The sequence below is a fragment of the Leptosomus discolor genome, chromosome 3 (assembly GCF_034619465.1).
Source record: "Leptosomus discolor isolate bLepDis1 chromosome 3, bLepDis1.hap2, whole genome shotgun sequence".
NCBI classification, from domain to species: domain Eukaryota; kingdom Metazoa; phylum Chordata; class Aves; order Leptosomiformes; family Leptosomidae; genus Leptosomus; species Leptosomus discolor.
In genome coordinates this window covers 70,109,304-70,136,501 of record NC_141393.1, presented here as the reverse complement: position 1 = coordinate 70,136,501, position 27,198 = coordinate 70,109,304, and the positions used below count along the sequence as shown (strand labels likewise).

The 27,198-nt window shown below is 48.8% G+C and overlaps 1 protein-coding gene across 2 annotated transcripts in view; it reads left to right on the top strand.

The window, feature by feature from the left end:
- RXRG (retinoid X receptor gamma) overlaps positions 1-22,479 on the top strand; it is a 40,566-nt gene extending 18,087 nt beyond the window's left edge. Inside the window, exons 1-10 of one of the 2 annotated variants that reach the window (XM_009949973.2) lie at positions 937-985; positions 10,789-11,048; positions 14,232-14,376; positions 15,066-15,245; positions 18,493-18,653; positions 19,394-19,523; positions 20,182-20,314; positions 21,083-21,174; positions 21,418-21,523; positions 22,332-22,479. In XM_009949973.2, the coding sequence (XP_009948275.1) occupies positions 937-985; positions 10,789-11,048; positions 14,232-14,376; positions 15,066-15,245; positions 18,493-18,653; positions 19,394-19,523; positions 20,182-20,314; positions 21,083-21,174; positions 21,418-21,523; positions 22,332-22,479 (1,404 nt within the window). Of the gene's footprint in view, positions 1-936; positions 986-10,788; positions 11,049-14,231; positions 14,377-15,065; positions 15,246-18,492; positions 18,654-19,393; positions 19,524-20,181; positions 20,315-21,082; positions 21,175-21,417; positions 21,524-22,331 lie in introns of those variants that run through there. The other variant, XM_086462454.1, reaches the window with a different exon arrangement.
- The last annotated feature ends 4,719 nt before the right edge of the window (positions 22,480-27,198 follow it).

Below are 27,198 nucleotides of genomic sequence, written 5' to 3'. Positions count from 1 at the left end.
GATGTATGTATGGGACTGTATGAAGCCTACTGCATTCTCTTGCCATGGCTGTGAGTGCTTTGCTGACTGCATGGGGCACAGATTGAGCCCCCTTGGCTCCGTCCTGTGTCCCCACCTCTTCTCGTCCCATACAGCTTTAGCAACTGGATAATGATGCTTTTTTGGAGTGGTTTGGGTGGTTTTTGGACTCCTTTGGATGGAATTGGGGAGGGAAGTTGAGCTTCCAGCTCCACTAGCTGTGTTTCCTAGGGGTGACCACAGTCCAGCACCGCAGGGATCATGACTTGATGCCAGGGGTGCAGCTTGGTGTGGGATGGGAGTATGGAGCTCCCTGCCCCACACAGCCCTAGCCCCAAAGCGCTGGGATGGCTGCACATGTGCTCCTGCCCTGTCTGTCAGCCAGCCCATCAGCTGGGCACCAGCCCCTCTGGGCAGGGGTTGGTCCTTCACATGCCTGGAAAACACCTCCACATGGCTGGGGCTAGTAGAACTAATAAACTGCATCGAGTCTTCACTGGTGGAAAAGCAAAGCACCCCCCTCCTTCCCCACAATGCTCCTCCCCTAAACAACTTAACCTCCACCCCCCAATTTCTGATCTATACCAGAGCCGTCATGCATTGATCGGCATCTTATCCGGGCGATTATGCTACCCGGCCAATCTGCCGTGAATTCGCAGGGAGCTGAGACAGCTGAGCACGGGAGCCAGCCCTGAGCGGTGGCGAACAAGAGCATGTCTCATCCCGGCAAGCAGCTGCTGCCAGCGTGAAGCGAGGATGAGGCCACGGGAGGAGGCAGCTGCCCCGGCACCCTCCGAGAGCCCCTGCTCCTGCAGAGACATGTCCCGACCCCGGCGAGCTGCGCTGCACTCCGGGCAGCTTTGAAGTTAGAGGAGGCAGTTGTGTTTAGAAAGGCAAGAGATGAACTGAAGATTAAACATGTATGGGAATTATCCTCACTTCATTAAGTTTCCTGCGGGCTTTGGCAGTAAGTATTTTACTTGCATTTGCAATCTGTGCCTTCTGGGTTAGGTGGAGGAACTGATCCCGTAGTAGGAGTGGGGGTGGGTGGTATAAAGGGAATTTTAAAACGTGTCTAACCTAGCTCCTATGTGTCTGTAACCTACGGTGCCTGTGTGCTTATGATTCAAGCTATCCTGTGATTATATGTGCCGTGAACTTCAGCACAGCCAAATCAAGCTGCCTGAAATTATGCAGGCTTGAGTTAAACCATGACTCTTTGCTCTGAAGTTTGGTATGTGGCATTTGAGAGGTGCAAGTGTGTGTTTGTGTGTGATGGACTGAATCTGTTCCTTGAAAGAATGGGATCAAACCAAGTAAGTATCTTTCCAATTGTGTTTTTATTAAGTTGTTGGAGGCAAAAATTGCATTTAAAACATAAAACAGCCCCCAAGAAAGTCTAAAGAGGGCTCTTTCCTTGCCCAGTGGCTGTCTCCTGCCCTTGTGAAACAGATACCACCATAATCGTGTGAAGTTGTGTCAGATTAGCCAAATGAGGCTGCACAGCGAGACAGCGGTCTGCGAAGGGCTGTGTCTGTGCGGCTGCGAGCCACGGTACCCCTGTGCATGCCAGCCGTGAGTGAGCCCCAGTTGCAGAAACCAGAACTGCTCTTGGGGAAACAGACTTTGCAATTACTGGGACTCGCTCATTATTTTTATCTGAAGTTATTCCTCTTGCCCTAACATGGGGGATGTGTAAGGGGAATGGATTGAGGAGCTGTAGGGTGCTCCCCAACCAAGGCAGGGAGCGGGCAGGCTGGAGTGCTTGGCTGAGAGGAGCTGGGAGCACCTGCGTATCAGCTGTTGACAAAATATTGATGCTGCTGCAGGGAAATTAAAGTGCATTATTGTTTATGGATGTGCAAAGTTTTAGTATCTCTGGAAAACTCCTCAAGTTGTTCCCAGCCCCTCAGGGTGAGTAAATGCCTCCAGGACTCACCCTGGAGGCCCCCAGGCTGTATACATCAACCTTTTATTTCTCTGCTAGAGAGGAGATTCGTGCAGACATTGAATTGCACATGGGATGTTCCCTCTACTTGTATATTTTTTTTTTCTTCCTTCTTGCACCAGATGCTCACCTCTGGTTATTCTCCAACTCCAGAATAGTCATTGGTATTGCATCAAGTCATCCCCAAGTTTCACAAGTGCTTGACTTTCCAAAATACCTTTTTAGGCAGTTTCTGCAGAAAAGAGATGACTTGTTGGAAGAATCTATTGCTCAGTGGTGTTTTTAAGGAACAAGACAAGCCAAACTCTCTCCTATTGCTGCAATAAGAGTGAAATAATGGAAGTGTTGTGTTTAATTTGAATATTACAAATACACAAAGAAGAAAAGAAAAGTGGCATTCAAACTGATCTTCATAGAAACTAGGCACAGATCCCTGTAAAGGCAGGGGTCGTAGCACTTAGCAAAGCCTTTGCGATATTTCTAGGAAGGAAAATTGGTAATAGGAGCAGAGGTGTTTCTGCTCCACCAATAAAGGCGAAAGGACTATTCCTCAGCCCACCAACAGTTCAGTATATTGGGACTTTAACTTTCATTTAAAAGTATGTTTAACTGATGTTTTAACCTGCTTCTAACTTGGTTTAGAAAAAGGTGTTTTCTGCAGGTGAGCCGCTGACAGAGATGCAAAAGCGTTGGCCAGGTTTTGTTTGGGCTGCTTTAAAACAGTCGCTCTGGGCTGCCCTATGCTCCCTGGATGCTATAGACCTGCAGGTTACCACTCACATCTACACCCCCCTCAAAGCCAGAGGGCTTCCACGCCCCTAAGGCAGCTTGGTGGGGCTGGGGGCCTACAGGTGGTGTGGGTCTTGCCTCTGCTCAGGTTGTTGGGTCTGCAGAGAGGGATTTCTGGCTGGTTGAGAAAGCAATTGCTGCTCTGGCCAGACAACTTTAGGGCCCATGGGCTGTGCGAGAGGACAGTCAGGCTTTGAGAGGGATGAAGCAGGATAGATCATGGTGACCATCGATGGAGAGGGTGTGTGGCATCTTCTCGTTGCCTTGGGGTCCTCACCACAAAGCCCGTGCAGTCAACCTGCATCTCCATCAGGCCCACAATATGTTCATGGTCTTTGCTGCTCCCCACTCCTTTAAAATAGCTATGAAATTATTGTTGGTCCTGCCTACACTGGCACTGTTAAAGGGGACATCAGGACAGTGGAAAAGGGCAGGGTCCACACTAGGCTGTCAGCTTGTTGCGTTCATTGTTCTTGCACTGTGTTACCGGAGGGCAGAGTTTAGGTGATGTGGCTGCTGCTGTTTGGCATGTCTAGATGTTGTTGTATTCAGATTTCCTTCAGCTCTGAAATTCTGGGCTTTGTTTTGAGCATAATGGCAAAAAAAACCCAAACCCACAAGTATTTTCTTTCTCTTTTTTTATATTCAAGTAACTGTTGCATATGCTTTAATTTAATATCATCTGCATTCAAGTTAGAAAGAAGGTATATGTTTTTGATGGTGTGTATAACTGTCATTTTGACCTTAAATGTATGAATAGCACTATCAAATTTGTCTGAGAATGTACATCCACAAATAAGCATGTGATTTGTGATGAGAAAAGGATAGTCTGACACTATAGTGTGTTACAGATGAGTTTGTAGAGTAGCAGGGAGAGTGTTCAGATGAGTCACCCTTAGACACCTAAAGCAGGAGATGTGCACTAAGGCAGATATATCTGCCTTCACAACCTGGGCTGTAGGAGCAAGGAAAGGGCTTCAAAATGGATTTTTATTGTCCACAGGGATTCATTTAATCTGGAGCCCAGCTCCCAGGGCAAGGAAAGATGCTATGCTGGCTGTCCTCTCTCTGAGCACTCTGGCACAGTTGGTTGGGGACAAGAACTAACTTGGCTCCTCCACAAAGTCTCTTTTATTAGTACTCATGTAACTTGGCCTGTGGCCACACCACCTCCGGCTGCAATCTTGTCAGCTCTCCCAAGCAAAGCGGGGTTAGGCCAGGTCATTTGGGGGATAGGGAGAGGAAAACCCAGGTTGTGACTGGAGTGGGCCTGCTGGTGGACACCTTTTTGACCAGTGATGGTCCCAGGTGGGTGTCACAGCTTGTCACATCCATACCTGTAACTGCGTATGTGAAGATGGAAGAGGGCTCTTTGACCCAGCAAAGGTGTGAGGAAAATCCGATGACCGGACACTTGCCTAGCTGCAGGAGTTGCAGATATTTTTTTTTTTAATTTTTATTTTTAAAACAGGAGATGCTTGTCTTCAACTTCCTGGGGCAGCCACAGACCCTGCAGCCAGTGGTATCCTTTCTGATGGGGACCTGTAGCCTCTCCAGGCATTTAAAGACCACTGTAGGAATTTGTGCATGTTTTATCCTGATGGATGTTGTGCTGGAGATCCCACTGGCCAGGTGGGAAGTCTGATCAGACTGTCATGAAAAACCTTTCAGGCCTCAAATTCAACAACTTTTATTTATTTGGAGATGAGAAACTTTATCCAACTCTTGCATGTTACTTTAGTCACCAAGGGGATGTGATGCCTTGTGAGGATGAGCAAATTTGGCTTGCAGTCCTTATTTGAGTCACCTGATAAGCAGTTGCTAAAGGAGGCTTTGGTTGGCAAGATCACCATAGTCATAGAGTTGCCTTGTAATGCATGGTTCCTGTCAAAGTCATGGCAAAGCCCGTGTAGGTTCTGTGGATTTTGATCCTTCCTTCACTCCTTAGCTTGGCTTCCTGTGGTTATACTTCAGGTGTGTCTTGTCCAAATGTCCTTGGACATATTAAGCTATTGAACCACTGTTCAATTTCAGTCAAATCAGACCCAGATCTCAAAATAGCATCTGACACTGAGCCAGTACCAGGGCAGGTGAAAGTCTTGTGTGCTTCCAGCCCACAGCTTTTTGTGGGACAGGTTTTGGGTTGCCCCTCTTTGCAAGGATGGCGCAAAAGCATTACCTGAGAGGAGAGGGAGCAGCTCTTCTCACCACCTGGAACACTGAGGGAAACTTTCTCCTGCCCTGTGCAGATCTCTGTTGCTGAAGCCCATGCTTGTATATGTGCCAGCACACCTCCAAAAATTTTTGCTCCTCTGTGATGTTAGCTGTCAGGGGAAGGCTGCATTATTTATTGTCTCGGAGTTGAACAGAAGATGGAAGGACAAAGGTTACTGGACCTTAAAAGCATGGCAAAAACAATAACCTTTCTTTAGGATATTAGAATGGCAGTCTGTACTGTCAGTGGAAATCTGCTTGGACAGTTAAAAATATCACTAGAAAGGGAGTAGTTTTCCAGTTTCCCTTCCATGTATTAAAGAAAAACTACTTCTGCGGTCGTAGCAGCAAAACTTTGTTTGATTCCAGTTAACATGAGTTCCCTGCTACATAACTGCAACCAGTTTTAGGAGTGTTTCTCACAGGTATTTCCCCTTGAAGGTCATCCCCAAGGACGAGCTGCCTGCTAGGCTGTACCTCCCACACATGCCTGTGCTCCTCTGCTGAAATCAGCCCTTCTCTGCATGTCTCTTCCCACTGATCTGCAGAGGGTGAAGTATCTGCAAAGTTTTGCTAGTCGTGCATCAGGCAGGGTAACTTGCACCTTTAATTGTTCATGCCAATGAAATTAACCCTTTCCGTGTTACCTGACGCCTCAGAAGCACACACTCAGAAGTGTGGTTTTCATTATCTGAAGAGCTCCAGATTCTCTCTGACATTGAAAACAAAACTGTGAAGGTTGAAAGTATCATCATCTCTAGGCTTGCCAGAGCGCTGCAGGTATCGGAAGGCGGGATTGCTTTAGGCCTTAGTTGAAGAAAGATCCCGGTGTTAAACACTGATACCTTTCCTCTCAAGGCTTTGCTAGGTGTTAAAGCTGAAGGGGCATTAACCAAAACAAACTTGCAACCCATGTTGGTTGAATAGGCAGTGTATGTAGGGCTTGGATGTCTCTGGTCTCTGTGCATGCTTATTCCACTTTATGCTGAAATGTAATTGCTGAGATTGGTGCTTCCTGACACTATTTGGGTGAAAAATCAAGACAGCTTTAGTGGTTGCAGCCTGGATGCTTTTCCTACTGCCTGTGCTGAGGCATTTGGGGTCACTCATGCATTCTTGCAGGTAGTTTTTGCCTTCATGCCTGCCCCAGCTTTACCTGTCAAGTACTCACAGCACAGAGGTATCTAAGCTGGCTTTATGAAGCTAGTGTTGGTCCTGGACCAGTTTAGCTGTGTTAGCCCAGACCTAGCTGTTTAGCATTAGTGTGGTGGACCTGGAGTTTTGTGCTCTACGGGTGCATCTGTTGGACACCTATGCATCTGCTGTGATGTAGATGGTGTTCTTCTATTCCTGATTTTATGAGGCTATTCATGCAAGTTTCCCTGGACTAAGATTTTGCTGAGGTGGAGGTGAAACACAGGTGGAAGTGGACTATTAAAACTTGATGTCCTTGCTTGGCTTCAGTGACTGGTGGGTGGATGTAAATGCTGTTGCTTATGTCCTCAAGGGCACTGTTTTCAAAATGCAGAGAACTGAGTGGTTCTTAGGGTCTTCCCTTGTTATTTTTTCTAATGTCAGCAGAGTTGTCTGTGCTGACATTAGATACGATCCTCATTCTGAATGCTGAAACAACAGGATGGATGTTGTGTCTGTGCACACGCTTCCAACCCACGGCTGCTCTCTGCAGCAGGAGATGTGATATGTTTGCAGAGGCAGTTTGAAACAGCAAAGCACCCAGAAGCAAGTTTCTTCTTTTAAACATTGCTTCCTACAAAGAGAAGGCTGGAGAGTGTGCGTTTCTGTACAAGAGAGCTTCTGAAGGCTTGATTGAGGCAGTTGGTTCTCTGGACACTTCATGTTTGCAGTAGAGACATCAGAGAATCCACACAAGACAGTTCCCTCCCATCCTTTCTTCCCTTGCTCCTCCAGGAGAGAAATAAATACAGTACTAGGCTTCCCTGAGCCTCTCTTCAGGCAACTACCTGTCCAAGCACTAATGTTGTGGAGGGAGACAGGGGAGAATCACATAAACAGTTTTTGTGGATCAGAAATAAGCTGGTCTTGAATATGGAGTAGGTGGTAAAAAGCAGTAGCAAGCCCTGATGCTTGATGCAGGGTCTCAGCCAGTCTTCCCCGGTGGATGTGGGGGACCTGGCCAGTCTGGGAGCCGCATTTGGTGCTTGTGGGCAGGGGCTGTGCCAGCCACAAAGCCCTCACCTCCCAACGCAGGGCTGCCCTCTGCTCTGCGGGGCCCCGACGCAGCTGGCTGAATCCCTGGCATCGCTTGTCACCTCGCATTACCTGATGGACAGACTCTGGGTCCACTTTGGCCTGTGTAAATGTCACCTGTGCCGAATGCTGCAGGAGAGGCAGAAGTGGACGGCTGTAGCTGGCAAGCAGGATGGAGTCCTGTCTGCCCAGTCTCCCCTGCTCCGCCCCAGAGCTGCTTCCCTGCTGCAGAGCAGCTCCTTGCTGGTCCTGCTCTGCTGCCATGCTGATATTTCTGTTTGTCACACAAGTGATGGGAGAAAATACCTCAAGGAAACCATGCCATCCTGGTGAGCCCAAGGCCTTTGCAGTTGCTTTCCTTTGGGAGGTGTGCGACATGGACCATACCAGCTCACTTCAGGTAATCATTTTCAACCAAAATGAATCAAACTTGCAATGTCTGCTGTTTACATTGTCCAAGCCACCCTGGCTCCTCTGGACTGAAATAACTTCAAGGGTACTCAGCTCAGGGAATAAGTAACCCCAGTGTCAAGGATGCTTTGGCATGGCTCTTCCTGCACGTCTTCTGCCAGCCATGTGAATTGTTCCTCGCACAAGCTGATAACCTGGTAGCAGTAACATCTTATATCCCTCTCAGAGCACTCCAGCCTGAAAATGAGAAGCTGAGAGGAGTATATCCTCAGGTGTGGGAGGGTGCATTTCTGCTCCCTCGGGAACTGACTTGGCAACCTTATCCCAGGAAGGGGCTGGAAGTGGAAGTTTGGACCACCTTGCAGGAGTGCTTTCCTTTGATTTTTTTTGTTTGTTTGTTTCTGCTTTTCCAAATGGGGTTTGTATCACAGTTTGTAAGAGATGGATAAAATTTTTTGTTAGTAAATGGAAAGTTAACACTGATGGTTTTGACCAACGTGTTTGTCACAGCCTTGACAGGATGGTGTGGCCAGGCACTGTGGAAACAAGCATGTTAACTCTGGTTTGTGTCATCAGGCCCTGGAAGAGCCTAGCTTTACACCTCTGTGCTCTCCAGTAGATATTTTCACTTATTCATCCATCTCCATCAGCAAACACTTCTTCGTGCATTCATGCTTTGTCTGTGTCTCATTGCTGGGGTAAGAGAGGTAGGCACAAGCTTCCAGGCTTCCTGGTTTCAACCTTTGATCCCATCCTGAGGGCTAGGGGATTCCCCTGGCCATAGCCCTTGAACAGTCACACCTCGGCATGGACACAAGCACTGCTTGCCCTGGCCAGCAGTCTTCTTGGGTGAAAGCCTTGCTCTGGATCCTTATGAAACTTGGAGCCTTTCTAAGGGAGAAATTTAGTGATGACAGTTTCTGTAAGGTCTGGTTTAAATGCAAACAGTTAAATAACTCTCCTTGGAGTCTTATTGGTTTAAATCTTCCGCGTGACATTGCAAAATATGCCCTTTTCTGTGTTAATGGAAAGGAATGAAGATAGTTCTTCTCCTTAGCTGTTCTAGTGTGATAGATTTCTGCCCAATCTCCCCTTCAGTGGCATATTTTTCTAAGCTGGAGAATCCTCAAAGGAAATGTTGTTTACCTAGTTGTTTAAAGAGGCATAAAACCAACTTCTTTATAAGTCTGTGCAACAGATGCTGAGGAGGACTGCATGCTATGGTACCAGATGACTCACAGGTGATGAAAAATGCATTCGCTTTTCTCTGAAGCTGATAATGGTACAAGTCAGAATGGTCCTTTTAAGTCTCAGGAAGCAACTGAGGTGCCTCTGTGAGCTGAGCGCTTAAGTTAAGCAGGGACCAGGCAAACAGCACATCTCCTTACCACTGCTAAAGGCTCTCCTGGCAGCTTTCTCTGGGGTGAAAGGCTTTTGTGCATGGAAGCCATTACAAGGTAGGGGTTTTGCTGTCTACTAACAGCAAACAGGCTGCGTGTCTCCATGATGGTGGCAGGGGGACGTGAGGTGACTCTCCAGCAGCAGGCAGCAGCCCTGGCTCTGCCTCCAGACCGCCTCACTGCCTCCAAGGCTTCTGCTGTTGTCATTGAGCTGGCTTCCTCTTGCTGCACATCGCTTTCCCACTGGGAGAATTGATCCAAAAAGCCAAAGCAAGAATTGACAAAGACCTTTTATCCCCCTCCCTCTGCAGAATTAAGTCTGAAGTGGGTTGATAACGGCGGATCGAGTCCTCCTTGACTCTGACAAATGTCTTTAATGTTATTCAGCAAGCTGACCTTTTCCCGTCTTTATTGTGCATCTTCCCTTTGAATCAGATTTGATTGTTACTTCAGGTAAAATAACAAACACTGTCACGTAAATAACTTTGCAATAATGTTAAAAGGAGGAAAAAACCAAACAAACAAAACACCAAAGCGCTGCCTTACTTACAAATGCAATGGAAACAAGCATCCTCTGTGCCAGCCATGGAAAACCAACTGTGTGACCTTCCCACACAACATCTTTGCCTTGCTACTCCAGGGAATGATCTCCTGTGTTGAAAAACCACCAGAGAAACAATGGTTCATTGAACTGTTAATGACAGTTAATGTTAACTGGGGTCGGTAAATTCTAGTGGAGAGAGAAAAGGTCATATAAATCCTTAAAATACACCTAGATATGTAACCCACCGGGACTAGTGGTCGTTTGATGCCCAGATACCTTCTGAATATTTGAGACTGGTCTTATAGAAAACAGTGTTTAGGCCTTGGGTGAGATGTTCAGCCTCAGAGACTGCCTTGAAGTTGCAATGATCAAGGTTATATTGCTTTTCTATGACACTTCTTCCCCAGTGGGGTTCTGGGGCAGATTGATCTCATGGGGCTACTGTGAGGCTTGGTGTGGCAATGTGCACTGGAGCTCTTTAGTGTGGAAGGAGGAAACCCTCTTTCCAGGTGGCTATGAGACTATCTGCCCAGGAACATCTGTGTAGCCACAGTCTCTGCTCTGTCTCACAATAAGTGCAGAAAAGTAATGGACAAAATATTTTGTGTGTGCCTTGTCCTGTCATCTGCATTGCTAACAGGTCTTGGGCAGTTTCTGTCTTGTGTTGCTCCAGCTCCTCCTGAAGATGCTGGCATCAAGTTTTGGGAGCTGGAGGAACATATGAAAAATAGTGCAATGGAGAGGTAAGTTGGGTGGGAAGGGGAAGAGCTGAACCATGGGAAGAGGAGCCTGTGGAGCATGATGCCTGAACCATTGCAGGGAGCAAAGGTGCTTCATATGATACAGGGATCATTTAAGGTTTCAAGCCTGGTCAGCAGGGATTTCATGGTTTCACACATGTGCTGTCTCTAGAGCCAGCTTGGGGAAAAGAAACAGGCCCTCAGGCCTGAGGCTGGCAGGCAGCGGTACCCTCTTCCAAGTCTACTGAGGCACCGAAGCTGTGAAGGAAGATTTGATTATTAAGTGTTACCTTCATAATACATTTTGTTGCTGATGTAACTCTATTTCCTGTACCATAACCATTTTGCTCTCTCGCTTTATAGCATGAGGCATGTTTGCCAGTTGGCTTTGAGCTTTGGCTGGCATCTAAGCTGACACGACCATGGCTGAGCAGCTGATCACTGTACAGCCAGTCTTGCTCATAGAGTGTTTAAACTTTCTGCTTTTCCCTCTAGATTCCCCTGTTCATGCCAGCTCCACATCTGTGAGCCCGTCATCAAGCCTTTCCACGGGAAATTCGGTGGACGGGCACCACAACTACCTCGAGGCCCCTGCGAACGCCTCCCGGGCACCACCATCCCCCATGAACGCAATCGGGTCTCCAATGAATGCGCTGGGCTCACCATACAGAGTCATCGCGTCCTCCATCGGTTCACACCCTGTCGCTCTGTCCTCAGCTCCGGGCATGAATTTTGTGACACACGCCAGTCCGCAGGTAGGCAGATGCACACACTTGCTTTGTTACAATTCATGGTGTTCAGACTGGGTAAAGTCCAAAATCTTGAGGGGGTGGCTTGGCTGGTGGAGAGTCTAGTATGTTTTGGCCACTTAGGGAGATCAGCTGCAAAGAACAATTTCCAGTGCGTGAATCTTTCTGCATCAATCTCCCTGGCACAGTCACAGAGAAGATACTTGTATATATTTCAAAATACCCTGCATGGTAAGGGGAGAGAGCTAATTCCCAGGCCTGTTCTCATCATGGGTGCAGTCCAGTTCCCCTCCACTGCATCTATTGCAGTGTGTATAATTACTGTATGTGGAAATAATTGGGATAGCCAAGGGCTGCAGCATGTGAAGCACTGCCTTTCTTCCTGCAAAAGGGTATGTGATTTGTTTCATTATTTGAAAAGGAGACAGACTTTCTAGAGAGAGACAATTGTTAATGCTAAATGCCAGCCCCATACTCTGTGTTGCATATAAACTTTGCCTGAAGAAAAATGAAGCACTCCCGTCCTTACTGCCTGAGCTTGCTTAGGTGCTGAGGTTTCCCGTCCAGACAGCGGGAAGACCCAGGTGTCAGGGTCAGTGCCTGCCCAGAGCCATGGATGGGCTGGGAGACCCCGGGGTGGCCTGTGGGGCAGGAACAGGGACATGCTGCCCCAAGAACCTGGCACCATCTCCGACATTGCTGGGACTAAGGTGGCAGTGTGGAATTTTGACAGTGTGCTGAAATGTTCTGGGAGTCCAGATCTAAGTGGAAATTCTGCCTTTTGTTAACAAGACTTTGCGGTTTATTAGTGGGACCTGAAGGCAACGACTGCTCAAGAGCCTCATGGCTCCTGCTGAAGAAGCAGTGAAGAGGTGGTCCCTGAGCCCTCTCTGCCCCATAGCCCGCTGCTACTCTGTGGTCTGTCTGAAGCTCTTTCTAGTGCCTGCTGCCAAGGCTGGGAGAAGATGGTGTGGGGAGGTCCCTGAAGAGCTCTGAGAGAGTACAAGGGTGATTTGGCAGGTTTGGCTTACCTTTCACCAGCATCCTCAACTCCTGTGTGGGTCTGGGCTGTCTGCAATGGGCGTGCTGGGCATCCTTCCTCCCCTAGCACCACCTGACTGTTCCCCATTGACCTGACAATATTTGTGCCTGTGGCATCCAGGGCAGGTACTTCGTGGTGGTGGAGCTGGTGGCAGCATTGGCTGTATGGAAGCCTTTCGTTTGGGGTTGGGGATGCTCTGGGAAGCAGTTTCCCCCATCTAGGCACCATGCCAAGTTCCCAGCTCTGAGGAGCGGATTTCATTTGTATTGCCTCTAATGCAAGGAGACAGCTGGGCCCTGGGGATTCGGCAGGGAGGCAGCTAATGGATTTGGGTTCAAGCAGTTGTCCCAGATATCATACATGATTGCATTTAACCTGCAGGAGTCAAGCTCCGAGGACACTGATGGCTAAAACTGCACTGATCCCCATCCCCTCTCTCTCTGTTATTGTCTCAAAGTGCAGCCAGAGAGAAAAAGGAAAGGTGGTACTTGAGCTCTGAGTAACATTTTAAACCATAAAAAATTCCTCCTGGCTCAGCATCTTTCCAAGAAGCTGTTTTCGGGGTAAAAAAGGTGGCTGGGCACTTGTGGAGAGGAAGGGGTTGATTTCTCCTTTCTTTGGGTGACGTTAGGATTTTGAAGCATTAGGATTTACAGCTGCCAGTGCCTGGGCTGAGTCTCTGTCAGGAGAGCAAACTTCTGTTCCTCTGGGCAATTTTTCCCAATATGCTTTTATTTTCCAGTGGTGAAAAACAACATGGCTCCTGATGTATTTTTTGCTGGATAATTTGTATTTTCAATGTCATCGGACCTTTGAAGCTTTGAGAATGAAGGGACAGTGGTGAGGGAAGATGAAAACAGGCTTCACCTCTTTATTTTTCTAATGACAGGTCCAAAAATCCCAATGGGATGAATGCTTCTTGTTCTTTGCTAAAATTCCCCGTGGAAATTATTATACTTTTTAATGGGAAGTGAGCAATTTCTTGGAGCAAATGAGAACTTACAACAGCATGCATGAAATCTAGTGGTTTAGATGTTATGGAGACTGTAACGAAAGCTATAGCTGGATTTTCATCCAAAGCCTTGTTTTCTGTCCCTGCTTCTGCCCTCTTGCTTGGAAGAAGAACCTTAGCTGATAAAATGGGGGTGACTGTTAAAAACAAGCTCAACGATGAAGAAACCATCCCCAGCCCTCAAAGCATGGCAATGAGAAAGATGATTTGATAGTGGTTTTGGAGAGACATTGCTCTGCCCGGGCAGCTTTTGTCAAGACTTGCTCAATGGCCCTTAATCCTCTCTGCCCTGCCGACAACAGCTCGAAAGCAAATAGCAATAAAATGAAGCCCTGGGCAACATCAGGCTTTGGTCTGTAATCGATGTCGGTTTGTAACCTTTAACTTGCAGCAGCTACGAGCAACTCCCGGGGATCTCAGCTGGGGGCTCTGGACCGTTTGCCTGCATCTCACTGCAGCTGATTTTTAGATGCTCAGCCTATTGCCTTTTTTTTTTATCTGACAACTCTAGATCTACTCTGTTCTCCAGCCTGTGATAGTGTTTGGGAACTTAAGTCCCAGGAAGTGACCAGGAAGGCCATGTTTTCACGTTTATGCAGATTTGCATATCACAAGGCAGGGAAGCTAATCCACTTAACGCTTGGTTTTTTTTAAAAAAACCCCAACATTACAGCTTCGCTAGCCTTGCAGCAGTGCAGGTTTAATTGCAATAAATTGCCTGGCTGCAAAGTTTGTCCTTACTAAGCTGCTAGCGCTTGAGGCCGCAAAGAAATGGTGATCAGCATCCTCTAATGAAGCAGGCAGGATCCCACCAGCCTTGTCGCTTGGAGCCTGTAGCTGAGCAGTTGAGAGTTGCTGCCTGCCCTTTTCCGGCTTATCTTAGTCCTGGCTTTGGTTACAGCATCAGGGCAGGGTGAGAGGCAGTATCTGCTACCAGGCATCTGCTTAAACCCCTCCAGCTGGATTCACCAGAGGATGTCTGTCTGCCCATGGCAGCCCCATGGAGTTGCTGTGGATAAGCTTGTGGGACGAGCCCAGCAGGAGCAGCAAGGGAGGGGTCAGCTCAATTTGGGGGTGGTTTTATTGAGGTATGAGTCTCAACCCCTAACCTGTCTTGTGGCTTCTGCTTCTGCAGCTCAACGTCCTGAACAATGTCAGCAGCTTGGAGGACATCAAGCCCTTGCCGAGTCTCCCGGGGATCGGGAACATGAATTATCCATCTACAAGCCCAGGATCCTTAGCCAAACACATCTGTGCCATCTGTGGGGACAGATCCTCAGGTAGGAGGATTTTTTTCTTGGGGAAGTCTTTGTGCAGTGAAAACTCCCCTGATGCTCTGAAGCAAGACTTGTGCAGGAGTGAACACTGTGGAGCTTGCTGGGGCCATACTGGCATTGCAGGATTCGTATCTGGTTCTGGCTTACCCAAGGGCAAGCTGTCTGTTTTGCAAATTAGTTGTGCTGTACCCAAAAGAGAGCAAGCCTAAACCCCATGCTTTTCTCCCTTAAGTGTATAATCTCATTTTATATTTTGCCCCTGTTTATCAAAGGCAAATATATCAAAATTGCTGTGTTCTCATTTACCTGTGCTTTGTGTCAGCTGGGCTTTGGCTGTGTCTGGGTTTTTCTCTCCTACCCCAGATACCTACAGCCTGGTTGTGCCTTGCAGACCCACTCCATATCAGTGCACCCCATTTGCTACCTAGGGCTTTTCTGTACTTACACTGCAGCTAAGATGAGGGTCCACATCCTTCCCCTGGGATTCGGTTCCTCCTTATCGCAGGAAAGCAGTGGTCCTATAGTTTGACTGCTGCTGGTCACTATTCCTGCAAAGAGCCACTAAAGCCAAGTCAGGCCTGCTAAGGTGATACAGCCATTTTTTTCACCTTTGGTAGTGGTTTGAGCTCCTCCATGCTGGAGGGAAGGCAGATGGCTGCCTGCCCATTGATGTCCTCCCCTTGCCTCCCCAGGGAAGCACTATGGGGTGTACAGCTGTGAGGGCTGCAAAGGCTTTTTCAAGCGGACGATCCGGAAGGACCTGATCTACACCTGCCGTGACAACAAGGACTGCCTCATAGACAAGCGCCAACGCAACCGCTGCCAGTACTGCCGCTATCAGAAGTGCCTCGCGATGGGGATGAAGAGGGAAGGTATGTGCAGGCTGGTGGAAGGAATGGGCTTATGGGAACTTTCCTTACATTCATTAGGGTAAATCTGGCTCTTGGTGGCCCTCCAAGGCTGGACCATTCAAAAAACCCACACTGACAGCTTCAGGGCACTTTTTTAACTTGTTTTGTAAAGGAAATGAGGCTGATGGGGAAGCTATTACACTGTATTTTTCTTCCCATCCCACCCCACCTAAATGCTCGTACTGGTGACTATTGAACCTATTAACTGATTTTGACCCAAGCTTGCCATAATGGCCTGGACCCCTTGGATCCTCGCAAACCTCTGCTGTGGACCGCATCTGGCAGTGAGGAGTCCTGCAGCCTGCTTGTCTCCTGTGTGAAAAACAACCTTTTTTGTTTTCAGCTTGCTGGCTTCATTTGTCACCACCTAATTCTTGCACTGGAAGATAAGACTGAACGCTTTATTTCTGTATCTTATTTTACAGTTCTCTGTCATTTCCACTCTTAACCTCATCTTAGGAGTTCTGATACAGGTCACATCCCGTGGTGGTTTTGTGCTGCAGGAGAGAGCTGTATGGAAGCAGTTCATACAGCCTCTTCCATACCTCACATGCACTCACTGCAGCCCCCAAAGGACTCTGTTTCTGGCCCAAATCACCTAAGGTGTTGATTTGGAGCAAGGATCTGACCTGAGGCAATTGGACTTCGAAGGATTTTGCACTGATTTGAAGGAAGCCTCCAAAAGCTGCTGAGGGTGACGTGTCTGGGGTGGGTCCTGCAGCTCTGCCTCTCTCCCACACAACCCTGGAGAGTACAAAGGTCTTTGTAAAAGCTACCACCAAGTGAGCCTCTGCTACAGGGCAGGACAAGCCCAGCGGCATGGATGTTTATCTGTCCACCTCTGCCCCCTGCAGCTAGCTGCTCCCTCCTTGGTGGAGCAAGGACTGCTGAGTTAGATTGTCTCTCAAATTGTATTGACAGATGCAAGGTCAGCTAGTGACAACTAGAACAACGTTTAGGCTGCCTTTTTCCAAGACAAAATAACTGTTCTGCCTCCAGGTTGAATGCCAACAGGCAATGCCTCCATTTTTGGAGGCAGTGCTGTCCCTCTGCAAAACACACAAGCTGCTCCCTGTGCAGGAGTTTAGACCGTGCAGGGCAGACCCTGGGGAAGTAGCTGTAACACGGGGCACCGGCTGAGCCTCGTCCTGTTCCCTGTAGCATCATCACTACTGTGCTGCCTCGACTGCTTAGGTCAGCGGGGGACTGCAAAACGCCAGGCTTGAATCAAAAACCTAATCCCAGGCGCAGCTCTCCCTTCCAGCTGGGTGCAAAGTGGTTCAGAGGACCAGGGTGTCAATGCAACTTCCCTTTGCAGAGCATGAAAATTTAAACCCCAGGATCTTGGTGGATCCTGTGGGGCGTTGGCTGCAATAATCTCAGGGGCTTTCTGAGAGATGCAGAAACTGGGGACAGATTGCAGCTTGAACAATCTTAGATGAGTTTGGGGGCTGAGTGATGGGACTGGTATTTCCTTGGCAACTCTTTCTTCCACTAAGATTTCAGTGACTTTACAAACACTTTCCTGGCTTCTTCCTGTCCATTATCCTAAAGAGGACAAATGCTTCCCTCAGCTGGCTGGCACATATGTGTTTCTTGTGTTGCCCTCCCCTGTCAGCACAAGACTGGGTGCCCCACTGAGCCATCTCCTTGGATGGTGCTGGCTCCCCAGCAGCTGGGCAGTGCCAGGAAGCACATCGTCCCAGCTGGGAGAAACGCATGGAAGTGCTGAGCATTGCAAAGCAGCCATGAGTCTCAGTGCTGAGGAACCTCCTGTGGTTTGGTCTTTCCCCTGAAAGCACCCTAACATAAGCCAGGGTAAGGTAAGGCTGATGCAAGGGCTTAATTGCTGACACCACTGCAAACAGCAGAACTATAAAGACAAATGGGAAAGAAATCTCCTGATCCAAGTATGGGACCTAAAAGCTTGTTACGCCCTTCTTCCAGTAGCACTTACCTAACTGATAAAATGGGGATCAAATTCTCCCACAGGCTTGCTCTGAGCTGTGGACTTGCTGAGCTTGTCCCTTCCTTGGTGTCCCCTGGTGTTTATGCACATCCCCTCTCCTCTTAAAGGCTTTTTTTATTCCTTGGCCTCGGTGGTTTTCCTGCTCCTCTGGATTCTGACTGCCTGGTGCTCAGCTAACAAATGGGGAAGCCATTAAGCTGTTGAATAGCAAAGCACCAATGTCTGCATGGCAAGGGCCAGCTTTGCAGCCAGCTTCTTCTCCACTGAACCTTTTATTTCAGGTGTATAAATGTCTACATCTCAGTACAGGCTGTTCTTTGGGACCAGGCCAGTTGCCTACCTGTCCCATAGGGGTCAGGGGGCACTTTGGGTCCCTGTCTGGTGCTGTATGCTCACACAGAGGACTGATGCGAGCAGGGCTGCAGTTTTGGGATATTTCTCCCCAGCAATGAGCTAAATCGGTGTGACACGTCCTGGTCACTTTTTTTTAGCAGGATTTTCTTATTTCCCTTTGGGATTTTTCCAACAGAAAGGTGCACCCAGGACTTCCGTTAAGCACAAGGCTTGGCATACACATCCTACACTGACCTGTCCTCCACACACACAGCAGCCCTGGGAGTTAATAGCTGAGACGGAGAGAGAATTTCAGTGATTCTGTTCCTCCAGTCAGTAGGTATTTTGGAAAATATACAGAGACAGGAGAAGAGAGTGAAGGCACTGGGTCATTCAGAGGTGCTAGAAACTGCTTTCTAGTGGGGAGGGTTGGGAAGCGAGGTGGTGGAGGGACAGGTGACACCAGCGCTGGGCCAGGCTGGGTAAGCTTTTACTCAGGAATGAGATAGGCAAAGCGTACAGTTGCTGCTGGGTGCTCTGGCCACTCTGGGGCTGTTCGAAGCACCCTGTGAGCACAGCAAACCTCAGTGTCTGGGTGCTGGGTCCCTCCTGCCTCCTCCAGCATCTAGTGACAGCCGAGTCCAGTCTTTCCTCCATTCTGGAGCTCATACCTTGGAAATCACAACCTTTTGTCAAATTTGGAGGCCACTGGTCTACAGCAACCCTAAAGATGTTGGTGGGTGGTGTGGGCAGCCATTTTAATGGACATACATCTGAAATAGCTATTTATTTTCTGTTCTCCCCCTCCCGAGGGAGTTTCTTATCCCTCCTCCCAGAGGAAAGGGGACCCACTGAGAGCAGGTAAGTGTTGCTGTGGATGTGAAGAGCCATGTTTCTGTCCTGCAGCTGTGCAGGAGGAGAGGCAGAGGAGCAGGGAGCGGAGCGAGAACGAGGCCGAGTCCACCAGCAGTGGCAGTGAGGACATGCCTGTGGAGAGGATCCTGGAAGCAGAGCTGGCAGTGGAACCCAAGACGGAGGCGTACAGTGACATGAACACAGAGAGCTCAGTAAGGGGCACTAACATCACTTGCAGCTTGAGATGAGAGCCTTCCAGGTGCAATTTGAAAAGACAAACACACGAAGCATGTGAACAGCTAGCATTTTGCAAGGGATTGTTGCTCTGCACAACCTGAAAATCAGGAACAATATTTCTTTTGAAGCTACTCTGAATGACAACTAGAAAACAGCCTATATGTTATTTTCCTAGCATTTTTTTCCAGTTCCCTTTGGTTTCAACGAGTAGACAGGGCAATAGCTGGATGCCAGGGAGTCTGGCCCTGTGCTGGCTTCCACAGTTGCACAGCCCTGGAGACTGCTTGTCTGCCCCAGTGACCAAGACTGGAATGGAGATGTATGTAGCAGGCTTACTGCTGTGGTTTTGCCAGTTTGGATAAAACTGCTGTTCGTGCCCATTCAGAGGCTGCTGATGGCTTTGAGACATGCCCTGAGGAGCAGGACTGCAGCCTGCTGTGCAGGACTTACTTTGCAAAGAACAGCAAGCAAGCAGAAAAGTCTAGCAACCAGTTGATTTGGCTGGTTGTAGATGAGATAGTAGTAATAAATATCTTCTCTTCCCAACAGTACACAGCTGAGATTATTGGCCATTTGATCATTTTACTTGTGGCTCTGAGTATTGTTAACTTGATCGATACTGTGCGCAGTGCAGACAGTGATTATCAAAGACTTTACATTGACAAATGCTCCTCTTTTCCTCTGCTCTTTTCCTTTTGATATCGCTCTTAATTAGACAAATGACCCTGTCACCAACATATGCCACGCGGCCGACAAGCAGCTCTTCACACTCGTCGAGTGGGCCAAGCGAATCCCCCACTTCTCCGACCTGACACTGGAAGATCAAGTCATTCTCCTCCGAGCAGGTGATGTCCCCCACCTGTGGCCTCTGGGGCTATTCCTGGTACCCCCTGCCCCTGCTCTGGGTGGTGTGCCGTGCCACCCAGGCTGGGGACGGTGAATGTGAAATCCTGAGCTGATCTGTCCCTGCTGTCACAGGGCGAGCAGCCTATCCTGAGCCATGATGGGTGGCTGGCAGAGGCTGTAGATGGGGCAGTGGAATCTGCTGTTTGTTCCCCTTCTTATGCAAACATGTAGGAGGGCTGGGGGAGGGTGATTAAGTGTATCTTGTTAATGCAATTCCTATAATTACAGAACTTACTACTTGTGGGGCACATTAGAGGGTAATGTGCAAAGTAATGTAAAGAGGTTGCTGATGAAAGGAATGTGTTTTTTAGGAGGAAAAACCATCATTTTTTCCTGTGTGTGGTGTTGGGGTTTTTTTTTCCCCTTCCCATTTAAGTCTTTTTCTGCACCTTCCTTGCTGCTGGTCAGAGTTTGCCGCTGCTGGTCAGAGTTTTCCACTGCTTGCATTGTTGGCAAGAGTGTGGTTGGTACCTGGGGTCCCATCTCTCCTATGAGCTGAGTCTGAAGCCAGCAGGGAGAAACAAACTCTCCTGCTCCATGTGGGACAGATTTTTTTTGCTGAACTACCTCTTGTGTCCTGCACGCCTCCTCTTGCAGGCTGGAATGAGCTGCTCATTGCCTCTTTCTCCCATCGCTCTGTGTCGGTGCAAGATGGCATCCTTCTGGCCACGGGCTTGCACGTGCACCGCAGCAGTGCTCACAGTGCTGGTGTGGGCTCCATCTTCGACAGGTACGTGTCCTGTTTCTGTCATCCCCTAGCAACGGTGGCCAGGCTGGCTCTGTCTTTCTCCTCTGAGTGGGAAACATGTCCTTAGTAAGAACTAGAGCAAATCCATAGTGATTTGGGGCAGAACTAGCTTAGAATGAGGAGGGGACACTTGACTGGCTTAGAAACCAAGAATGGGGTGAAAACACCTTGGAAAGGGATTTGCAGCTGCAGAAGCAACATCTTTGGTTGGGTGTGCAGGGGGAGGAATGCTTCTCTGCCTTGTCTCAAGAGTTTGCTGTAACTGGATCTAGAGTTAATACTGATCAGCAAGAGCTTTAGTTGGCAAAGCCTTAAACCCCAACTTGCTCATATAATGACTGCACACGTACTGCCTGTGCTATGCCTTCTCCCTGCCTGGCAGGACACTGCATTGCCACTCTTACACAACTGGCACATGTAAGGGCAGTGCCCATGTTTTGCACAGTGAAATGTGGAGAAAATCCTGTGTGGTTTTCCTCAAGTGAGAGCAAATTGTTCTCCGTAGTCCAAACAGAGCATGGAGACAGCGTGCCGAGCAAAGTGAGAATGGGAGCTAATTTGATGCTCGGGTCCCTGGATGCTGCTGATGCAGATGTGAAAGACCAGTGTGTGGCATGGCTCAAAGCTGCCTCTTCCTGCAGAAAGGAACTGGGGGTATTCCCAGCACCTGTCCCACATGCTTTTCAGCCTCCAGACTTGCTGTCTGTACCTGTCTTTGATCATCTGCCCACCCATGTCCCCCACATGCAGAGTTTTGACAGAGCTGGTGTCCAAAATGAAAGACATGCAGATGGATAAGTCGGAGCTGGGGTGCCTGCGAGCCATTGTTCTCTTTAACCCAGGTAGGTCTGAGGCCTGGAGTGGTCCCAGGTGGCACGAATTCCCTCTGGGCCATGGCAGTTCACAGGCAGAGGGCTGTGGCTGTGAGCATCAGGACTGCAGACAGATTTGTCCCAGTCCCTGGGTGTGTGATTAAAGAGAGAGCCAGAGTCCTCTCCTACCCATGCATGCAGTCACTCTGCTGGCGGTGGAAAGTTCACCTCTGCAGTGATTTCTTCCCTGTCTCTATTCTTTCCCTTGTCCAGATGCCAAGGGTTTGTCCAGCCCCTCAGAAGTGGAATCACTGAGGGAGAAGGTCTACGCCACGTTGGAAGCCTACACGAAGCAGAAGTACCCCGAGCAGCCAGGGCGGTGAGTGTGCCCAGGCAGGGCAGGCTGCTCAGGGCAGCACAATACCCACCCTGCAAAGAGGAGGCTGAGGCAGGGGTGTCTGCTGGCTCTGCCTGAGCCACCGTCAAAGCAAGGACAGGACACCAGCCAAAACTGCCTAAGCAGCCCACCTCCCGCCGGCTGGCCTGTCCTCTCAGTGCCCTAACCCTTGGCCAGAGCCTTTAGGGTGCCGGTGCGATGCAATTGTCTTGCTTTTCAATCCAATCCTACCCTCTGCTGGCCGAGCTCTCGAAACGCCAGCAGCTGGATCCGTCGCCGTCGCCTCCAGCCAAGCGATGCGCCCGCAGCATCTTCGGCGATTTTTGGCTCTAGATGCGACCGCAGAGCGCTGCGAGCGGGACGGGGGAAGGGGGGAGGCAGGCTGCCTGCTGCACCCCCTGCAGCTGCGCCTCCAAGCAGGAGGCAGGGGCCGGCAGAGGCACCGCTGCGGGGTTGCGCACCCTCTCGGGAGGCGGGGGATTTTTGAAGGCAGATTCAAGAAGGATTTAAATGGCACCATGGAGATGTAAGTCACTAGTTCAAGCTAGTTCAAGTCTCGAAGAGAGAATGTGGATGTATTTTCTGTTTTGAATTCCCTCCACACATGTGAAGAGGAATGCTTATTTTGAAAGCATAGGGGAATCTAAGACGGAGAACTCCCCGAGGCATTTTTTTTTTTTTTTTAGGAGAATTTGGGTTCTGCTCTCCTGAGCCTCTGGTGCAGGCTTGGAAACACATGGGAGAGGGCAGCCAGTGCCTCCTGCGTGCCTCTGACTCTACTCTCTTCCAGGTTTGCCAAACTCCTTCTGCGCCTGCCAGCGCTGCGGTCCATTGGGCTGAAGTGCCTGGAGCACCTCTTCTTCTTCAAGTTGATTGGGGACACCCCCATCGACACCTTCCTCATGGAGATGCTGGAGACACCCCTGCAGGTCACTTGAGGGTCTGGCCCCTCTCTGGCCAGACCTTGGCCCCCCATGCCCCTGCACAGCCTCCAACCCCTCTGCTCTGAGCCTGCAAGATCTCAAGAGATGTCCTCCACCCTCTGCTCCTTCTCGGTGGGATTGTCGTGTTTTTGTACAGCTGTAAATCACCCCCTCTAACCCTCCCTGGCCTGGCCATGGGGGGGGGTCACAGATCCTCTGGCCAGCTAACCGTTCCCCTGTCCCCCTGTACAGATAATTGCTTTAAATTATTTTTTCACTCTCAATAAAAGCCAACAAAACAAATAAAATAATATGAGAGAGGCACTGATTGGAGCTGGCAGAGCAGTATCCTATTTTGCTGTGGTCACAGGTGTGGCTTGGGATGGGGCTGAGTGACCCTCCTGAGGCTCTTGGGCAGCCCAAATCAGGGCAGGCAAGTCACTCAAGATATTGCTGCTTGTGCGGATGAGCACAGTCCTCTGGCCAAGAGAGGGCAGGTATTGTTGCTCAGGAGAGACCTGGAGAAACTTGCTGCTTTGAGTCAGAATATTTCATTCCACCACCTTAAAAAGATGCTCTTGGACAATTTGAATTCTTTGAATTTTTGAAGCAATTTAAAAAGTAACTTTTTAATGTGCCTTTTTGTTTTCTGAGCTAGTCTAACCACTGAGGGAAGACCTGGAGTGCTTAATTTTGGTCCAGATGGAGTATTTTGGGGTGACCCAAACCTGGCATGCTCATGGGTAACTTTCATTTTTCTGAGGCTTCATGGATCCTTTTCTCAGGCTTCCCCCCCGCCCCATTTTTGCACTGGAAACAAGGTCTTCAGCCCCAAATTTGCAATCTCATACCTCCATAAGTGAAACTGCCAGAGAGGGAAGGCACAAGACATGCTAACAAACCTACCTCAAAGGTCTGCCTGGTCCTCCCCTGCTCAAATGGTGCTGCTGGAGCTTCCCCTCGCAACTGAGCTAACCAGAGTCAAACGAGTTAAAGACATTAATTTGTTCAATATGCAGAGCTTATCCTGGTGGGAAAATGTCCTCCCAGGAACCCAGCAAAACTGTCTGTATTATTATTCATAAAACAGGTGTAGTGTTAAGTGATCTGCCCCTTCTGACCCTCTCAGCAGACAGTGCGGTGAGATGCAGCCGTGCTGCGTCTGTCCGTGTGACAGATTGCAACGCTGCCGCTCGGTGACTTGGGGAAGTTCGAGCGAAAGGAGTAGTGACAACAGGAAAGAAAGAAGGATAAAAATGAAACATTTTGTTAAAACTCCCACCTGGGGACATGATTCATTCTCCAATATTTCACTGTGAGAAGGAAGGAGAATCAAAAGAGCAGGGAAAAGAAATAAACCCCCCAAAATTATGAAAACTCTAATACTCTTTTTTGTTTCTGGTGACACTAGAAAAAAAAAACAGAGAATTTCAAAAGAGGTGAAAAGCGCTGGCCAATGGGATATTTTAATTGAAAAGATAATTTTCCATTAAAAGGGAAGTGTTTAAAGACAAAATATTCAACCTGCTCATTGTAAAACCTTTGCTAGAGTTTGAGACCAACCCAGCAGACTGTGCTGGGATGGCACCCATGCATGGTACCCATGCTGTGCTACTGCTTAGACAAAGCAAAAGGTTACCTACAGCCTGGGCTGCTACAGGCTTCCCCCTTCTAAGAGCTGTGCGCTTCTAAGCGCTGGTCTGCAGCTAGCTGGGCTGGGTTTCTTTTCTGATTATAAAGCCCTGAGTTTCTCTTGGTCTCCCTGCTCTCAGGTTTGATGGTTTAAATCAAGGAGCTTGGCTGGCACTAGCAGGCTTAGCAAGAGAAGGGCTGCAGGAACTGATGCTACCCTCTGAAGACAGACAATCTCATATTAATGCTTTTTGTTGAAATATATAGAGGAAAACCGAGCATCCTCATACCTGCAGCAGACCTCTTGCTAAGATGGTGTCTGAGTGCTATTTTGGAGCCCTGCAGCACTCAGCAGTAACTCAAGTGTGCTTTGGCTCTGGGGTGAGCTGCTGTAGCACAGCAGGCTGAGCCAGCTGGAGAGGACAGGATGCTCCCACACTAACAGTGCTGTCTCTTTCGGGAGCTCACAAGCGGTCCTCAGCACACAGTTGTTGCAGCTGTGATCATAAGTGTTTACACAGAGCTGCAAGGTTGGGGTTTAATGTGGCCAAGACATCCAAAAGGGCTTTGGGCCACGCTCAACCCTGATGTCAAACTGATAAGGGTTTAATGTAGACAGCGTGATGCCTCTTGGTTGCTTAATTGGAGTCCATGATGAGGGATTCAGAGTCCATGCTATTCCACATTGGCAGAACAGCTCAACACATGGGCAACAGAGTAAAATGAACTGGGTAGAAGAGCGGGATATAGCACATAGGCCAGATGGCCCTGCATGTGCTGCTGCAGTTGCTGCAAGTAGAGCTTGCTAAGTCCCGTGCGTGATTCACCTCAGCTGTCTTGATGCTGATCTCTGTTCACTGTCTGCGAGCAAATCCCGACTGCTGCCTGCAATACAAAGTCACGTTTTGAAGTTGGAAGTGACGGGATATGATAACCAAGACTGTGACAGGAAGCCTCAGAGTGGCTATTTCTGGCTCCTGGACACCCCTACACTTAGCAGTCTAACTCAAGACCCTGGAAAGTTGGTCTCTGGGCTCTGGGCCACAAGGTCTCTAGGTTGCACCTTGAGCAGGGCTTGTCCTCTTTCTCTAGATGACTACTGCTTTTTTGACAATATTTTGTGTTTGATCATCTGCTTAACACACACCCCACCGCAAACTCCCCCATCCTGTGTCTGGTGGGACAGTGAGACCATGAGACAGAGTATGGCTTCTGTAAATAAGAGACTCCTTGCTCACCTGAAAGTGTCACTAGCAGACAGCTGTCCTATGCAGAGGAAAGAAGTCACTGAGCAGCTAAGCTCTATCTGCAATCACTGAGGACTTCAGGTTTGATGTAATCTCCTGGATTTGTTCCTAAGCCTTGGATTCCTCATTCGTGTTGTGGGCCTCTATACTACTGTGTCAAAATGCTGCCTGAAAGCAGTGCTTCCCCTAGCCTTGCAAAGCATAAGGGCGAGTCTCTACAGCTACCCTGAGGAGCAAATCCCACAGCAGTTACTAATAACTCACTGGTGTAGCTTTCCTTCAGGATGAATTCCTGCAGAAGAACAGCAGCTTTGCATGCCTGGATCTTACCCACTCCGCAGCCCTGAAAAAAATCTTATTTTCATAAAATAGTAGAAATCACAATCATGGCTAAGCCAAAGAAAACTTCTATCCTTGTACAGACATTCAGCCCCAACTGGTGTGGAGTTATAGCTGCACAAAGAATTCAAAAATAGCACTGAAGAATTCAAAAATCAAGAAATATGAAGGTTTAAGTCCCTTCCAGTGTGGTAATTTTTCCTTGCAGACGTGACATGATTGTGCCTTCAAAATCTAGGCATCAGTCACTTTTCAGGCATAACAAGGAGAGCATAACAGGGTTCAGCTCCCTACCCTTCCTACTGAAACCTGACTCCTATGTCCTCTGAATTTTGCTTTTGCCAGATTCTAGTTGCTGGATCTTGCCACCACTTCGTCTGAAAATCCGGTCATTGGTTTTGCCATGAAAACCCTCATAGCCTGAGATTAAGCTCTGACAGTTTTTCCCTTGCTCTGGGAATAACAAATAAACCAGTTTCTGGGATTGACTGGTGCAAGCAAAGTGACATATTCTCCTTCCCACCATGTATCACATCTCATGAGCTTTCTGAGTTCGCAGCAGGTCCGTCCCGTCCGTCGTCGTCCCCCCGCCCTCCCCCTCCCCCCCCCCCCGACAAGCTTTGTTTTAGTGCACAGGCCAAACGTTTCAAAGCATTTATTAGTTCTGAGCTGCTCGCTCTGTAGTGCTACATGGAGGGGACTTCAAAAAAACAGTGGGTTTAGCCAGTTACGATGAGAACCTTAGAAAATGAAAAAGCCCTTAAACTCCATTGCTTGTGCTAAGCTGGATTTCTTTCTCACTCAGAAATCAAGCCGGTATGTTTTCCTGCCTTGTCTTCGTTTGGGTTTTGTGGCAGCTGCTTCAGTTTCTACCGAAGTTCGACAACAGCAGTTCTGGATTGGGAATAAAAAAATACTGAACTATAAAGGTTTGAGCTGGTTTGCATTCAGTTCAGCTCTGGGCTCCCTGCTGAATTTAGTGATTCAAGGGCACGTCCTATAGACCCGAGATGACTTTCAGATACCGATGGTGTGACTCTGAACTGAGTGCCACCACCACTAGCCTTTCCTCGAGGACCTCTTGCCTGAGCTGAGCCCTGGACTGCCTTCACCACGGCACCTGAGCTCCCCTGAGATGCTCTCATTGCTGCCTGGTTTCTCTGCTCATCCCCTCTGTGTCCCTCCCAGCTCCCTGCTGTCCCATCAAAGGCTCAGGTGGGAAGCTGGGCAGGCTGTGCTGACTTAGTACCTCCTGGAGCACCAGAAGGCACGGAGAGGTGGAGGAAGAGGAGGAATTGCACTGATTAGGAGGCACGTGGGGCTCCCCAGTGCTGATGGTAGCAGTCGAAAAGCAGTGTGTGTATCCTTTTTCAGGGGACGAGAGCTTTTATTTCATAGCGAGGTACATTGTGGTGGAAAGCATGATACAAAGACAGAGAAGCCCTGAAAAATCCCCAGGCGTTTGTCAGCATTAGTGCACAAGGACCAACCTATACCTACTCAACGCCAGTGGCTG